At 40.6% G+C, this 17,497-nt stretch overlaps 1 protein-coding gene across 5 annotated transcripts in view; it reads right to left on the bottom strand.

Moving 5' to 3' along the window:
- Positions 1 to 2,394: 2,394 nt before the first annotated feature.
- The window catches only part of ECHDC1 (ethylmalonyl-CoA decarboxylase 1), a 41,730-nt gene continuing 26,627 nt past the window's right edge, over positions 2,395 to 17,497 (bottom strand). For all 5 annotated transcript variants that reach the window (XM_057363592.1, XM_057363594.1, XM_057363593.1 and 2 more), the window contains exon 6: positions 2,395 to 5,606. In XM_057363592.1, the coding sequence (XP_057219575.1) occupies positions 5,201 to 5,606 (406 nt within the window). In that variant the 3' untranslated portion in view covers positions 2,395 to 5,200. The remainder of the gene's footprint in view (positions 5,607 to 17,497) is intronic.

Genomic DNA, 17,497 nt, shown 5'->3' with positions numbered 1-17,497 from the left:
AAATAGATGTGAGTTTGGAGTTAAAATGTGTTTTTACTAGAAAAGAGCAATCATTTACCTTCTTTCAATGGAAATGTAAAAATGCTGTTAACTTGTGTTGCAAATCCTTACACTCTCCATGGCTTTTTCACTGGCTTTGCCATCTAGTCCTTGTAGTTTTGTTTTTTGAGGTCTTTCTTGATCTGTCTTGTTTTTGTTACAGAATTTATAATTTAATAAAACTACATTTTATCAGTAACAATCTCTGATATGTTTGCAATTTAATTGAACTTCACTGAAGGAATTTTTTAAAAAATTGTAAAACAGCTTCCTGTCTTTACCAAAAGGGAGGACTAGCTCTTAGTACTGTCCTGAAATTCTTGCATCCTTGACTGGCTGTCTCTCAAACACAACACTGTAGGATTATCATCTTCTACTGAAAAATCATGAGTTGCAATCTTAATAGTTACACAGATATCTGAAGAGCTGTTTAACTCATTTCACTGTTGAGGGCAGGCAGAAGTATCATACAGAGCCTTAACAGCAGAATTGTTGAAATAAAAGAGTGTAAGTTRTTAAAGTTGACCCTAAAACAAAGGACACAGATACTAAGGACTATAGCGCTGTTTATCTGTTCATAGCAAAACTAGTCACAGCACAGGAATGGTAATTTTGTGCTTGTATTAGCAATCTAGGAGCTGCATTTCTACAKATTTCAGAATATTAGAAGCCAGATCTTGAGAAGTACACCTTGTCTTTTCTGTCTCAGGCAATTGTTTTACATTTTTTTCAGATTGAGAAACAGCATTAAGTTGATGCTGGACTCAGTCTTTAAAATAAAGCTAATTAAACTCCAATTCTTAGTATATGTATCCCAGACTAGAAAGGGACAGTACTSATGCATAGGAAATACTGATCTTAAGACAAAAGTTGTTTTAGGCTAATAACCATTTGAAGGGAATTAGAAGGACCCATTTTAAAAATGGTAGATTTAAATTTCTGTAATGTTCTTACTGTAATAATGGATGACATGTCTGATTTGGACCAAGCTGAAAGCTGTGCTTGCCCTCCTCTGCCTACAGGTGAGATCACAGGGTCAGCAAAGTGCAGATGAGACGAGGGTGGAATAAGGAAGATTTCCTTCATTCTCAGCTAGGAATAGATAGGAAATAAGAATATATTTCCTATAAAATAGCAAAAKATCTAAAATCTTGATCACAGATTTTTACTATCATCTTCCAGTCTCATATGKAAATAAGCCAATAGCTTATTTCTAGAAGGAAACTGGATGGAATGGTTTGTTTTGTTTTTTTTTTTCTGTTAGTTACTAGCTGTCTTAGTTCTCTGATTTGAGTTAGTATACTGTGGCTCTAACCTAAGTCTGACTTTGTGCTGCAAAAGCCTTCCCTGAGAACACTTCAGCTATGTGCACACACTTTACTTTGTGAGAGTACGGGTTCAAAAAGGCAACAAGCAAAATATAGGAACATGACTTAATATATACTTAATTTCAGGATTTTCAGCCCAGTCTACAAATAATTTTACCAGTGATTTACCTTGGAGTTTTTGACCCAAGTAGAGAGTTCAGCCCCACACCTGTGATGCTGCTTTGGTTCCTGCTGGCTGACTGCAGCTGTGAAACACTAAAATTAATTTAAGTAAGGCTGGTGAGAGCTTAATAGCCAGTCATTAGAGTGGSAAATGCACTCCCTAGATCAAGCTAAGAAAAAGTAGTAACTGATAATTCCCATTTTATATTTAAACCATTACTTTCAGTAGGAAATGTGTTCTCTGTCTATTTTAGCAAAGCCACAGCCACACTGCATTAAGTGGTTGACTGTAATTCCATGCACTAAGACTTTTAACYTGTACAGCATAGSTAGAGAAATGCACAGTGGAGCAGAAGGGAAAATGAAAAAGGAAATTTAAATGCTATAAAATCTGCAGTATCTCATAATTTCCAGAACAGATAACTACAGTTATAGGAACCCTATGTCATGGCTAAAACATAAATCAGATAGTGAACCWAACATTCTGCAAGAACACCTTGCTTCTCTAGCTTGGCCATTTGGTAAATATATTTCTATCAGAAGTATCTATATTGCTATATATAGCAATATATATATTGTTATCTCCAGTACTCAACCTTTACAGGCTTGGTACAGAACCCACACTCCYATTAAACCCTCAGGTTGTCCCAGTACACAAAGGGAAAATGACATTTCACAGTGTAATAGGAAACTTAGTTTACCGAGGAGAGAGCTAGCAAACTAGCCCCTAGGAAGTACAAAAGCTGGTGTGCTATTTAATTAGGAGACTTGGACTATCAATTTTGATGTTTCTTATTTATTTTGCACATTTAGTGCTTGTTTGTTTTTAAGCCATTTCAGAAGCAAAAAAAAAAAAACAACAGCCTTGAGATGAAACTTGACATCTTAATAATTGTAAAGAAAATAAAAACACTTATCAACTGCGGGTTAAAAGTATTTGTTGCTTTAAGGTGGTAAGAAAGTATTCTGTGAAATAAAGCATTTAGCTTTCAAATGGCTAAAATGGGATTCCATTTCATCTCAGCCTGGAACTCCCATCTTAGCACTCATGGTAATTTAGTTGGGTTGGTTTTTGTGTGAAGGATTCTACTTCCTTTTAAAAGAAATCTGAGAATATGGTATTAGACTACTCACAGAATCCTTTATCAAAATCTGTAATGATCTTCAGAATATCCTGTACCTATGCTATATTTATGATACCAACAAAATGGGTTTCCATAACCCTTTCTGAAACTGTTCTGAATGTGTCTTGCTCTGTACTAGTTAATTATTGGTCCTGTTTTCTTAGAAGCAAACACTGGCCTTTCATACAAATCAGAGAGGGTGGCTGGGGAAACATCTGCAGAAATGAGAAGTAAGCTCATTGTCTGTAAATCAWAATGGAAAGAGATCCCCCACAGGTGTACATACCATTCACTTACTACCAGCACAGATCTGGTTCAAAATGTGAAAGAAACCAGATTCTGTCTTTGTCCTATAATTTCCTCCCTATCAAATTTCTATCACCCAGTACACAGAATACACTTAGGAGCTGAATACACTAAAGAAAAAAAGATTCAAGGGTCTTGCTCAGCTTCTAAGCAATTTTCACACCAATTTTAAAAACATAATTACAGTATTAGTAATGGCACATTCATTCTTGCTAAAAGCAAAGACAACCAGTTGCCCTTTAAAACACTTTTTTTTTTTTTTTTCACTCACAACGTGATGTGCTATTGCTTCAAAAAGCTGGATGGGTACTGGAGTGTGCCCTGAAAGTTCAGTGATGCTGGAATCTGGAATCCCTCATGAGTCCTGAGAAACTTCATGAAAAGCAGAACAGCTTCATTATTAAACCYGTCAAGTGCTGCCTAACTATACTATTCTGAAATAATGGGTTTGAAATTCTTTAGGGCATGGGAAAGAATCCAGCTACACATAGAAGTAACAACTGGGCTACTGGATAAAAAGGGGCAGTGGGGGAAAAGGCACAAATGAAAACACTACTCTCTCCCCATGTTTTCATTCCTATCTSTTCTCTAACCTGAAAGTAAAGATTGAACTTTATTTTTGGGGCGAGAGATCTGAAATTTTCCTCCATTAGTGCTTCAGATATTAAAGCAAAGGTGCAGGATCAATAGCATGCAGGTAAGCTCCTTATCTTCTCTGAGGCACCAACTCAAAACACATCCCTTCCTTCACCATTCTCTTGGTTGCTTCAGGCTATATTCAWTGCTGTGAAAATCATACAGTAAAACATCCCCAGCAGATCACAGAATCTGTTTGAAACCTGCAGAATCTTAACAGGCAATTCAAGCCTGATTCCCAACATGGATTTTTCCCCAAATCCTCAAACATATGTAGTTACCTTGCTGTCTAAAGCTCAGGAATCCTGCCACACTCTAGAAACTGTAACGTGGATTTCCATCCAAGATACTGCCTTCTTTTCTTAAGGGAGCTTGTTCCATGAACTAGAGCTAGTTATGCCTGGTCAGAGCAAGAATGCACGTCAGTGGCACACAGCCCAGAGCTTCCTTCTTAACATGCCCCCACAGAGTACTTAGGTCCTTGGCTCAGATCTCAATCCCTGCTGGATTTAGCAACAAGTACATCCTAACCAACAGTACAAGAAACTTAGTCACAGATATGTCTCTATGGTTTTGCTCTCACTGATTTTTTTTTTTTTTTTTTAAAGTAGGCACTCTGTGTCAGCTTCTAATTTCTACAGGGAGAATTTTCCCCACTGAGTTATCCAATAATTTGCATAGTCACTAGCATGGAGACTGAGTTCCAAATCTACTTGTCAGCCCAAATATACCCTACCAGTAAAAACGCATCGAAGAAAGACATAGACATATCCACATACATCTTACCAGAATGCTGAAGTATTCACATYACCCAGTCATTTAAGGACAAGCCATTTTGGGGCATGATACACCARGGCCTTCCAAGATTTCAACTAGATTCTGTGTACAGAACCAGGTCAGCAGCTTTGCACAGGTACTGGGTATGAGAATGTGCAGATGCATATGTAGATAGTTGATTCCTTGAGCAGTGAGAAGACACCAAAATTTATGTAAAAACCTGAATCAGTGTCAGTGAATGAGTGCTAGAAGCTTCTCACTAACTTAAAGCTTCTCCTGTGAAAGCACCATTAAAATTGAAGCATCCAAGGATACTTTCTCAGCATTTGTACAAGGAGCTAACTAGAGATTAAAAAATAAAAACTACCTTCTCACTAATTATCATCTCTTCCAAGCTGCTTAAAGATACTGGTCGTATGTTGGGGAACTYATATTTTGCAGCTTTAGGTGCATCTGTTCTGCAAATAGATTAACCTCCTAATTTTCAAGTAATTAATTTCCATACCAGATAAAAAAAAACAAACTAACATAAAATTAAATAATCTTCAGCCTCGTTCCAAATGAAATATAGTTCTATTTTCAACACAGTATTTACCTTTACATATAGATTTCACTAATCTCCATTCAGTGGGTGATTAGGGCAGTAGAGAATCTGTCTGGGATTACTCTGTGGTTGCATACCAAATATGCCTGCCTGACCTAAATGGCAGGAAAGTTAATGCCATTTAAAATGGACAAGTCCTTCAATTATTCCATTTAATGGCTGCTTTAGTGAAAGCTTTTTTTTTTTTTGCAAAAAGGTCAAGACCATATCTTATGCCTAAACCATCATTTATGTTTTGGTCTTCTAACCAGTGCCTGCAAATTGGCAGGCCCACCCCATACAGTTCCGAAAATGTCCTTCTCTGTTCTTAGGGCAGCTTCCAGTGGGAGCTCTCTTCCTGCTGTCACCACGTTTTTCACAGCCCGACTCACAGTGGCTGGAGCGTCCGTGTACTGACTCAGCCAGGCTCGGGCTTCTCCCARTGCTCTGGTTTCATCTGAGGACGGCAGCGTCTGGTCGGAGAGGCCCAGGCGCAGCGCTCTCTCGGGGTCCACCCGGGCAGCCCCGCCCAGCAGCTGCAGAGCTGCCCCGCTGCCCACGATCCGCACCAGCCGAGCAGCTCCTCCCCAGCCTGGCACCAGGCCCATGGACTTGTGGACAAACCGGATTTCACTTCCAGGTGTCATCAACCTGTCAAAGAACAACAAACACACCRAGGTCAATCCATGCATCCACTTTCGTTTTCAGCTCAATGGTCCTTAATTTCTATTTTCTGCTCCCCTCTCCTTCCAAAGGCTGAYACAACTTGACAGAGTGCTCATTACAGCCGAAGCTGGAGTAATCTTAATTTTTACATCACATGGTGCCATAACTACAGATTTTGGCCTTTCTCAAAATTATATCCATAGGCTGCTACAAGTAAAGATGCTTAGTGCCCATACCGATACCTGTACTCTGTTCTAAAAAGTGTTGAAAACAGAACAGCAGACAGAGGATGTTACATTCATTCACAGTGTGACACTGCCTTGCTAATTCATGCCTAAATCAAGAGGGTAAAATACAAGCAAACTAATGTACAAAACAYTTCTCAAGAGGATGGATCGTGGTCTTAGTACTGATCTGGAGAGGTTCTGCCAGCATTCTCATGATTACAACACAGGTGGGGCTTTTTTGTTCAGTATTTTAAGATCAATGTGAGTTTGATTTCTAACTGCTCATTACAGTGAGGGAAATGGGGAGGGATGCTCAACTTGTGGCTCACAATGCACATAGAATTGCTTTCTATTTATGCTTGCAGYGTGTCATAGAATTGCTCCCCTCTACAAGATAAGCCACATTCCTCTTTCCAAAGATTTCATCTATTTCTTTCCTATACATCTTTTCTACAGCTTCTCACCTCCTTTATTTAAGAACTCACCCTAGAGCTGATTAAGCTATCTCCCTGGAGGAGCTCTGCTGCAGCAGACTGTTCTCGTCTTCGCACAGTGGTCACACTGACACACSTTAGGTTAGTGGAAAAACCCTCTAGAAATAGAAACATATAGAGAAGATGTACGAAAACAGACCAGTGCTTGCTCTTTCTCAAGGTGATACTCTGCAGCATGGTTGCTTGCTGCTGATTGTAAGGCAAAAAATGGAAATTACACTTGTGAAGTAGATTAGCTTCTACTTCAAGCACTAATTGGCTTTTTGAAGACAAGTCTTGTAATACTCAGGTCTACAAACAAGTCTGTTTCCTAACAATGCAGTTTTCCACGGTGAAAATACCAAGGTGAACAGCTTTGAAAGGGGAAAGAAAAGGAAAACCTTTAAAAATGCARCTTCTTCTAGGAACTCACTGTTCTCAAATCTGCTTAGTTATTGTTAATTGTAAGTTTGCTTGGTTGCTTTATTYGTAACCAGAGAACCATCAGCATTCATGCCACACTCTACAGCATCAGAATTGAAGAGCTTAAGCTTTATCCCAGATCCAGCACAATGCACAAAAGCAACAGCTGACGGGCCAGATTGCATGAAAGCCTTTTTGTAGAGATAGCAGAGGAAGGTTGTGTGACAAAAGGAAGAAAGCAGARTAGTGCAGGGGAGGAAAGGCTTTAAGCTAAAATTATCAAGTGCTTCCCAAACCCAGCAAATCCCAGGGAGCACAGGTCTCTTCTCTCCAAAAGAATGACTCTGCAAGTATTAGAAAACTTCTTTACTGGCTCAGCTTGCTCTGCAATTTGCTCACACCCAGTGTCCCACTGGAAAAGCAAGAATGAAAACATCATTAAGGGTTTAATGCTAACTGTTGTGAGTGATGTGAGGCACTCAAAAAGAAGGGGTCACAGGCACCTGGGCATCTGATGCTAGACAGCCTGTAGGCAGTCTCACAGGACAGTCACCACAGGTCAGGGAGGCCATGCTGAACTTGCACATTGAATCTGAGATGGTTTCAGACAATGTTTAGTATAAGGGAAGGGCTCTGTTTCCCTGCAGAGTCTTCACCTCCCTCAGAGAAAATGGAACCAAACACAATGAAAGGAAAATAAACCACTGACAGCATAACKGACAGAGAGACTGCGAGGCTGCAGCTTCCAAAACATCACTGGGATTCACCTCTTCCCACAATGCTCCTCTGAATAAGTTCCACAGAAGATACTGAGGTAAGTAGTAGTCAGTGGAAGGTGTAACTGCAGTATTGGAGTGCCTTCAGGCTTAAGAAAGATACCTATGGTTTTTCAGACTTTTCAACTATGAATCCTCTCCTGAAGTCATACCATTTCTTATAGAAACCACTCATCACACTCTGTGTTAGATTTATCACTCACATTCAGTCCCCATGCCCCAGGAAGCAATGGAGACCTGAGATCATGTCTGAAGAGGTGGAAGCAGCTGCCAAACCACCCTGGGATCAGCCTCTGAACACCACCACCTGCAGCCTTGCATACATATTTCCCTTTTTATTGTACAAAAAGAATTGAGTCTACCTTCTGAGACATGACAGATCTGATCTCCTATTAAAAAAATTATGTAAGAAAAGCACATCAAGCATTACTCAACACAGAGAGGGAGACATCAAAAAGCTGGAAAGACCAAAGTACTATTCCTGAGCTGTTTATACCTTATTTATCTAGTACTGGCCCTGCCTGAGACAGAACAGTAGATGAATACAAAATTAACCCTGATCTGAACAGTATGCCTGTTCTTGTCTTTCAGGTCAAAGGAATTAAAATCTGGGTCCCCTGTATCCCAGGGGAAGGTCATATTGCTAGGCTCCTACACACATGATTTCCCTGCCCTAATAAAGAAAATCTGTTGCATGACAGTACTGAGAAAGTATTTATTCAATGTAATTAATGTACAAAGTGACAGAAGACCTTACAGTAAGCAGGGAAACATCCTTCAGAAATGTGAAGGGTAGCAAAATCCTCACAACTTGAATTGGAAGTAAGAGGTCAAGGTAATATAAGCCGCAAAGTGCAAATGAAACATTCTTTGAGAACATTTTATTTCCATGTTATGAACACTACAACCCCCCCCAGGAAGAAAGCACAGCCACCATGGGCCACATCCAATTCTGTGTTAGTCATCTAAAGCAAACGAGCTACAGCAAATGTTCCTGCTGTACATTTTAAAATGTTCTCAGCTGCACTAAATGTTACAAATCCTCCCCCTTTGATCTGAGGATTCCTTCATTCTGTGACATCTCATTGTACCCACAAACAATTGACTGTCACATCGCAWCTCATCACATCACTGGCAATGCACGTGAGAAGAAACCCTGTCTGTTTTTAACACTGCAGCCTTACAAATCCCACCCTTCTAAAGGTAGATTTGCTCCCCACAGGCAGCACTTGCTGTGAGCTAACAGCTATGCTTTCCTTCACTAAAGTATTTCCCAGCCACCTGAAGCCAGAGAATATACAATGAAAGCTGAAAATGCAAACAAAAATATACTTACCCAATTTTTCATACCCGCTAATTATAAATATTAATGTTAMTGAGCTGTTCCAATGGGTATAATCAGTTCCTTGGCAGAAGTAAGATTATATTAAGATCTGTGCTGGCCCTTACCTCATCATTTCCTGGACTTCAAGGTTTGAGTTATATTCAGCATTCTGACAAGGCAAAGGCACTAATCAAGTTTACTAGGGAGGGACAGATATCACCCTCTATTCTATGCATTTTAAAAGCTCCTAAAACGATGCTTTTGAAACCTATTAAAGGAAAAAAGGATGGCTAAAACATTATATATGATGTCAGCAACCTGGATTTTGTTCCTGTTCCCTGTTTGACTCCCAGTGTCACATAAGGACAAAGCTCCTGACTTCCGATCTTCCCCTTTTAGTTGGCATGAGAATGGCACACCAAGGAGGGAGGCAGCCAGCATCACGCAGTGCTGCAGCACCTGGTTCCCACCTGTGGYTGTACCGAGAGAGCAAAGCCAGAACTGCAGATGACTTTTATCTCCCCCACAAATATCTCAGCATCCTGCTCTCAAACCATCATTACTAATATAAATAACAAATAGAGCTTATGTCTTTAGGTCACAGTAAGTTCCCTCACAAACCTGCTACCTTCTTCWATAAATTCCAGTGACACCCACCTGCAAGGTGATTGAACCAACATACAGTGGAAAATTCTCCAAAACTGAGAGTCAAAGGCCTTGGGGTGCAATTAAGACATCTATGATTTTAATATGCTATAGAGCAATGGTTACAAAAATAATCATAAACCTTCAAGTCGAACTATGTATTTTGCAAAGCATAGATGCAGGACACCCAGACAGATGAAAAGCAATGTCTGTGGTGAGCCACATACCCACTGTGGTGCAGGGAGATGGGGAATGGGGATTAYGGTTGGTTCATGACATTCTGTCTCTGTCACTGCTCAGGGAGAATTCCTTCCTCTGCTCCCATGTGGGGTCCCTCACACAGAGACAGTTCTCTGCAAACTTGTCCAATGTGATTCATTCTTTCACAGGGTGCTGTCTTTCAAGAACAGCCTGCTCCAGGTGGGTCCACAAGTCCTACCACGAAACTTGCTCCAAAAAGGGCTCATCTCTCCACAGGTCTACAGGTCCACAGGTCCCTGCCAGGAACCTGCTCCAGSCCAGGCCTCCCACAGGTTCACAGACCTCATTTGGGCATCCACTTGCTCCAGTGTGGGTCTTCTTTAGGGGCTGTAGATGGACCTTTGCATCCCCGTGAGCTGCAGGGGCACAGGTGCCTCACCATGGCCTGTAGGGGAATCTCAGCACCTGCAGCACCTCCTTCCCTCCTTCTCCACTGAACAGCTCTTCTCTGGCTGCAATTACAAGTGCACAGTAACTTTTCTCTCCTTTTTAAATCTGTTATCACAGAGGCATTACCATCATTCCTGGTTGGCTCAGCCTTTGCCAGCAGCACACCCATCTTGGAGCCATGTGGCATTGSCTCTACCCAACACAGAGGAAGCTTCTGGCAGCTTCTCACAGACGTCACCTTTGCAGCCCCTCCACTACCAAAACCTGGCCATACAAACCCAAAACACCACTCAAGCCACACACAGAACTACTGCAGGCACAGGAAAAGAGAGATATTAAAGAAAGACGGAAACCACAAGGAAAATGGTAACAGAAGGAAGGTTATCAAGAGTCAAATGCTTGTTTTAACCAGCAAAGAACAGAAGAACAATGTTGATGTGCAATGCTGCCATACACTTTGCCCAACACGTGTGCCTTTYTAATACACTCATCAATATGGCATCAGCTTAATTAACTCTCTTTAAATTAAGTAACAGCAGTGTTATGCTGACACATGGCCAAAAGAGCTTTTTAAAATACACACTGCTGGGGAGTGCAAGTTCAAGAATTTGTTAAGAGGTCAGGTATGACATTATCTGCAGATGGTGTTTATCAAGCAAATTGAACTTCCTTTGCCAGATAAACATGAAAATTTGATGATCCTGCTGGCAAGTGGACAAAAGCTCATGTGTAACTAGTTTGGGATTTTGTAACTTTTCTTGGTGAGTGCTACCAGCACAATTTGCAACAGCAGCAGCTCTCAAATGCATGCTGGACCTAAAGTGAGCAAGGACAGTCCATTGCCCACCTCTTCCCTGTGTTCCCTGCACCTTCTCAACACTAAAAACACAATCCCTGTCCCATCACTTCAAAAGCAAWTTGCACCTCATAATCGCACTCCATCTTCCTTACACTTCCTCAGCATCCCAGGGGACACAGCAGATCCCAGTACTGACAGTGGGTTCTTGAAGCAAGAGAATGGGACTCARGCAGCAGAGTTACATCACTACTGGTCTGCAATCCGATCTGATTCCTCTTGAGGCACACAAAACCCACCAAAAATAAAGTGCTGCTCTTAAACACRAAGCGCAGCCAAACACATGCAGTGATGGGATGTTTTTAGTCAACTAAACTGTTACAATACATTAAARCAATAGAGAGAGTTGTGATTGTTGAATTTGCAGCATCAGAGGAAAAAAAAATAATGTGTTCCTTTATCTGAACAGCAAAAGCCTTGATTTTGGATTAAACAGAAGTACTTTATTTCAGGTTGGTTCACTGCACTASATAAATCAAGTAACCTTTCCTAGGCTGCATTCTAAGCTTTTTAAATAGAATAAAAAAGGCAGCTTTAAAATGAATGGCTGAAATGCAGTAACTCTTCAGATAAGGCAAAAGTGGGTAGTTGGATGTGAAAGCAATTCCATAAGAGAGAAATGTCACCTTAGCTACAAATGCACCCAGATAATTCTGTAGCTCCAGTTCCTTAGCTCAGGCAGGGATACTAAGGAATCATGCCACAGGAAAGTGGCAGCTCTGAAAGCTGAACCATAAGGAGCAATTAATTGGGACTGCAAATGCTGTTAGCCTGAGGTTTGGGCAAGGACGATCACTAAAGCAGTCAAGCATTGCAGAACTTCACACYACTTTGAACAGTTCACAAGGCACATGCCAGGGGGTTTGGAATCCTCCAGGCTCACTGCCTTCTCCCCATTTTCTTTAGCATGGCATGTGGATCTGGACGGTTTAACTTGTACCTAGTACTCAATTCACCCCAGGTATCTGCATTCCAAATCTCAGAGTTAGAAAGATACATCAGATAGCATGCACCTTCCCATTYAGTATGCCTTATACCTATTGTACTCACCATGGAAAGACAGATATTAAAGCACAMGTAAGATACTGCAGAATTTCCTTTGCAATAGGATACAAATTCTTGAGGCATTGTACATGAGTGCYCCTTGGCAATTGCTGCAAAATAATCCCTACCTTCTCCAGAATGTTTAACAAAATTCCTGAATACAACCTTGAAAACAACCTGAATATTTACTACTGCCTTGATATTTTCCTAAAGCCACAGAAAGCCTCAAATGAGTAAAGGTATGGCTGCAGTTTGTGCCTGCAGAGACCTGACCTGGAAACCTAAACACTAATAAGTTAATTACATGACAACGTTGTGTTCTAGTAGTGACAACTYGTCTTGTGTAAGCCTTGTTCAATATTTCAACACACAAGCCTTCCACAGCTATTACAGAAAACTCATCTTAAAACAACAAATGTGTTAACCAGTCATTTTTGCAATAAAAATGAATTTTGAAGCAGCAAGGTACTGTGGGAAGAATATTCTGCAGAAGAAATATGCAGTACTATWCTAAAATAATTTAGCCAGTCAGCAAAGTTGCTGATTAGCAGCTTCCACTCCTTACTTCAATTTCCATGACAGATGTTTTTAGAATTAGACCCTTAAGAATAAGACAGTCTCCTCCAAAAAGCAAGCTGGGACTAATTAATCCCTCTCTGCCATCCAGTACAGTCTCTTTATCACTACACCATCAAATAATTACCTAGATATTCTGTAAAGGGATTATCTAGACAAAATGGCTAAAGATTTTCTCAAAGTCAGCTTACTACAGGCTCTATCACAAAAAAAACCCACCCTAGTTCTCTGAAAATGTTAACAAGTGGATTCATCCTGAGAAGAGTTAGTCATAATTTCATGTGTCTTTCAATGTCACTTGATTAATTGGATAGATTTTAAAGGACCAAAAAGACCTGGATTAAACATTTAATCAACAAATAATTGCTAATTCTATTTAGTAAATTCTTGAACTGGAGCAATGCAGTGAATATTGGCAAGCCATAACTGTTACATGCTTTCCCAAACCAGCTTGCTAGTAATAATTCCCTGTGCAACTCTCCCATATCTTCTTTCTCACTGAGAGCTTCTCATGTTTCAGCCCWACGCAGAGAAATAATAGTGCAATTAGATACTGCAGCAATTGTTACTTCAGACCTGCGCCAGCACTGAGACTTCCAAAGTGAAAATACTGTAAAACTGGTAAAAGTAAGGATTTGTGCTACATGCTTGTGGTGATGTTCTATGCAGACAGCCATCATGACACCAAACCCCCCAAATGTTTGCTCTTTCTGAAAATCCTTTAGTCACAGATACTTACTTGGCAGATGACTAAATGGTAACTACTAAAGAGCATAAACATGAAGACAAAATGGTTTAAAGATAGTTTGGGGGAACTGCCTTGTGCTTATCTTAGATACAGTTGCTCGAAGCTGCTCTGCAGCCCCAAAAGGCTAAAAGAAGACTGTGCACATTAATATTTCTGTTTGTCAGCTTTAATCCATAACCTTTTATATAAGAAAGCAATGGAAAGAAGTTGGTTCAGCTACTATTTTAACAAGCCCACCAGAAAGTCACCCCKCTCAAATCTTCTCAGTGATTTAAAAACACTCCACCAATTAAAATCACAAAACAAAATACCTTATTTATTTGAGGTTTAAATAAATTAAAATTRTACCCAAGAAACAAAACAAAATAAACCCTCCCAAGCCTCCCAAGCACAGAGTGTTCTAGGCACATTCTAAATCACAGTGTCAAAGGAGTAGGCTTGATGCCATCCTAAGAAATTTCATCAACACAAAAGCTCGCTTTTCTCACAGCTCTTCTCAAATTGCTTTACAGACTAGATGGACTTTTATTTATAGTTACTGGATTATTTTGTAACTCTCTTAGTGCATCCATTTTCCCCCCACTCACCACAAAAGCTAAGATCAAGTTTTACATAAAGTAGCCCAGAAAAATATCTCATGTCTCCCTAGCAGTCAATGCCTTTACCCCCTACCTTTGCTGYCCTCCAGTCAGATTTTCTAATGCATTTTATGGAACTCTAAGGATCAGGGCAAAAATCAGATCAAGCAAATAGACTCCTAATTACAGAAGTATTTTCTTAAACAAGTGTTAGCATTCTTCTCAGTTGGCTGGGAAACCTGAGGGCRCTTCCCAGAGGGGAGAAAAGGGACCTAAACAATGAGAATTGCGTTCTTCAAAGAAAGCCTTAAAATAGCAATTCATAACGTGACTCTATCACACTTTCTCACATCACCCAGAGTCAAATGAAGTGCAGAAGAAAGAATGACAAAGTCATTCTTTCATCTAGAAGCACAAAACATTTGGTTGGTGCTCAAATTTTGAAAAATGGAGTCCTGAATCTAAGAAATGGAATATGTAGCCATGAGAAKAATTAGAAGAAGAGTTGGAACACTGTGACACCAGCGCAGAAATTCCTAAACAGACATGAGGCATTTTAGGAGGAATGTGGTCTCCAGGAATAAACAGGAGCTTTAGGTGTGAATAACAACCTCCCATTGCCCAAATACTGGGATATTCAATGGAAGAGAAGCCTCCAAAATGAACAAAATCAACTCAAAGAGGCTGAAGGATTGCCAATTCTAAAGGAAGCCATTCCAGGGAAAGAAGCACAAAAAATATTATTATTAGAAAAAGGCCCTTGGATAACAGGAATTAAATTGTAATAGGCAGACACAGAACTGCATGTCTCCCAAAAAGGAGCATCTCAGCAGTAGCAAACACTGTCTCACAAAAACCAAGAAAAGGCCTGTCAGCAGCACAGAGGAGCTCAATAAAGCAGAGAAGACCCTCTGGGAGAGTCCCCTGGCAAGACCCAGAGTAAAACTGCCCTAGACATGACTGTGTAAGAACAACCAGAGAAGTGAAAAAGGGTTTATTTCTCAAACACATCCCTGATCAAAGGAGAGGGGCTAAAAGAGGGTCAGAAAGCTCATTAGTTTGAGAGAGGGATTATAGGAGGAAAGAAACATGAGGAAAGGAGCTGGCAGCAATACCCTGCAAGAGTAGGGCAGTTTCAATCAAGACAAGGTAGGTAAGGCCCCCACAAAGACTCCTGCAGGTGATATCTGCTGTCATACCAGCTGCCATCCACAGAGACTTTGATTCTGGACCAAAATCTCCCAGGAGTCAGGTACAGATGGAAGCTCACACAGCAGACCTCGATTAGGGGCTTTAAATCTAATTTTTTACCTCAGGCTTGACACTTTCTCACCCATGGCTTCACAGAAGCTGGAGAGAAAAAAGCATGCTATAAAAAGCTACATTTCTTCTAAAAGGGATAAATGAAGCTGGATATTGGAAATTGCAGAAAGACATTTTCTGCAGCAGGAATGAAAAATTGAATTAGACAGCAGATCACGAGGCAAGAAATAAGAGCCCAAAATAAGCATGACTGATTAAAACACCACGAGCAGTATTAAAAGACGTAAAATAAGCATTTTTATTTTGTTTTCCTCTTCCCAGTCATTTTTCAATAAACTGACAGGAAAGAAAATTATTTGGCCAAACCACAAAGTGAATCTGCCCCATTTTCCAGAATGATGCTTGTTTAGGGTCACATGCAATGCTCACAGAGGCTTCCTGCGCCCCAAGGATCCATCTGCACCATGGTGCTGGGGGTGGACAGCATCGTGCAGGAAGGCTTGGTGGAGATGGGATGGGGCTGGCCAGAGGGCTCAGACAGCCCTTCATCACTGCCATGCCAGGCCATGGGTGCTGCACGCACACATTGGGTGGTGCCTTCGCAAGCTGTGATGCGATGTAAAAGCTGCATGAGCCACACCCCGTTCCCTCATGCCAACTTGTGCCTAAGCATCCAAGTGAGCTGAGTAGTTCCACAAAACAGCAGGAAAAGAAAATTAAAAGGTCCTTCCCAGGTAGGAGAGACAAGCACTTTACAATTACACAGACAGAAACAAGGACTGCCCGATCCAAGGGTGCTGCCTTGGACCTGTTTAACAGCCCCTGTGCGCACACTGGCAAGGAGCTGCATGGTTTTCAGARGCTTATTGGACACACACAGTGCTCAGACCACAATTTAAGAACACACAGAACCAAGWGAATAAAGCAGACACTGGGGAGCTCTAATTCCCCTGAAGTGTGCAGTATAAATTCTGAAAACAGCATGAATCATCCAGAGCCATCAAGCAGGACTGAAACCTCATCRTTCAAGATGCGGAGCCTGGATCCTCCTTACTACCTGCAGATATACAACAGCAATCCATGGGCTACCACTCTATTTTCCTCCTCTGCTAAGGACCAATATCTTACTAACACTCTTTTCTTCCAATTCCAATTTGCATTACCTTGGCACCATTGGTCCCAGGCACCCCAGTTATCAATCATTTTCAGAGTAGCTCTCATCTTGCCATAGCACTTGGGTCTTACCYATGAAGCAAGTTTTAGCTATTCTTYACAGRCTGCCAAAGCCTCAATATACAARTGAGTGAAYGCCAAAATAATGCTMACAGAAAAATTACTCATGCTGGAAACCTGAAATGTTACATGAGTCTTTCCTTCCCAAAAAAGAAACTAGAGCTATTGGGATTCTGTTCAAGCAAACATTTTCAACAACAGATAGGCCTTTTAGACTAAAGCAAGAATTTCTATCAGGAAAGATCCAGTGATATTTTACCTGTTTCTCTGATGGAAAAGACTACCTGGAGGTAAAGGTGTTTGATAACTATATTTTTTAGTCAAATCTAAATTACAGTATTCATCTAGAAAAGAAAAAAAAAAGCACAGTGAAGTTTGCTTTCAAAGAAGAAATATTGTATCTTTTTAATTATGTGCACAGTTTCATGCAGCATATACAAACCACATTTATAACTTTGGATTCCCACATCTTTATTTTCATCATGTATATTTATCAAAACCACAGAAAACAGAATAAATTTTCTCAGACCAAATTCAAAAGTATCTTAAAGCAGGAACATTACAATCACATTTTCTGCTCATCTCCACTTGATACACAAAGGGAAGGAGGGCCTTCCCATCAGTGGCTCAGAGCTTGGCATCTAAAATGTCAAAAATGCAAAGATCACCTCACTCGCCTGAACTCAGTCAACTGGAAAGGAACAGCATTTCTAGACATGAGCCCTGAGAGATGCAAGGTTCGAGCTGTTSCAATATTTCACGATGGATTTGATGTATCAGGTTTCTGCAACGCACAGCACTAAAGAACTTAAAATACAACGTAGCATCACACTAACAACCCTTCTCAAGACACAGGGTAACAAGACACGCTTTGAAATTCAGCTGTCTCTGCATGCGGTGCTACCAATGCTGCATTTGCACATCCTACACAATTTCTGACTAATGCGAAGAGAGATCATACACTTAGATGAAATCACTGGTGATTCAGTTACAGTGGAATGTTGCCACTTTGTTAGGATGCCATGTTAATTTCAAACAAAAAAATACTGACGGTCCTGT

The sequence above is a fragment of the Malurus melanocephalus genome, unplaced genomic scaffold (assembly GCF_030028575.1).
Source record: "Malurus melanocephalus ecotype Western Australia unplaced genomic scaffold, MMel_1.1 scaffold_29, whole genome shotgun sequence".
Classification (NCBI taxonomy): domain Eukaryota; kingdom Metazoa; phylum Chordata; class Aves; order Passeriformes; family Maluridae; genus Malurus; species Malurus melanocephalus.
The sequence above is the reverse complement of the archived record's forward strand: the minus strand, read 5'-3'. Positions and strand labels throughout refer to the sequence as shown.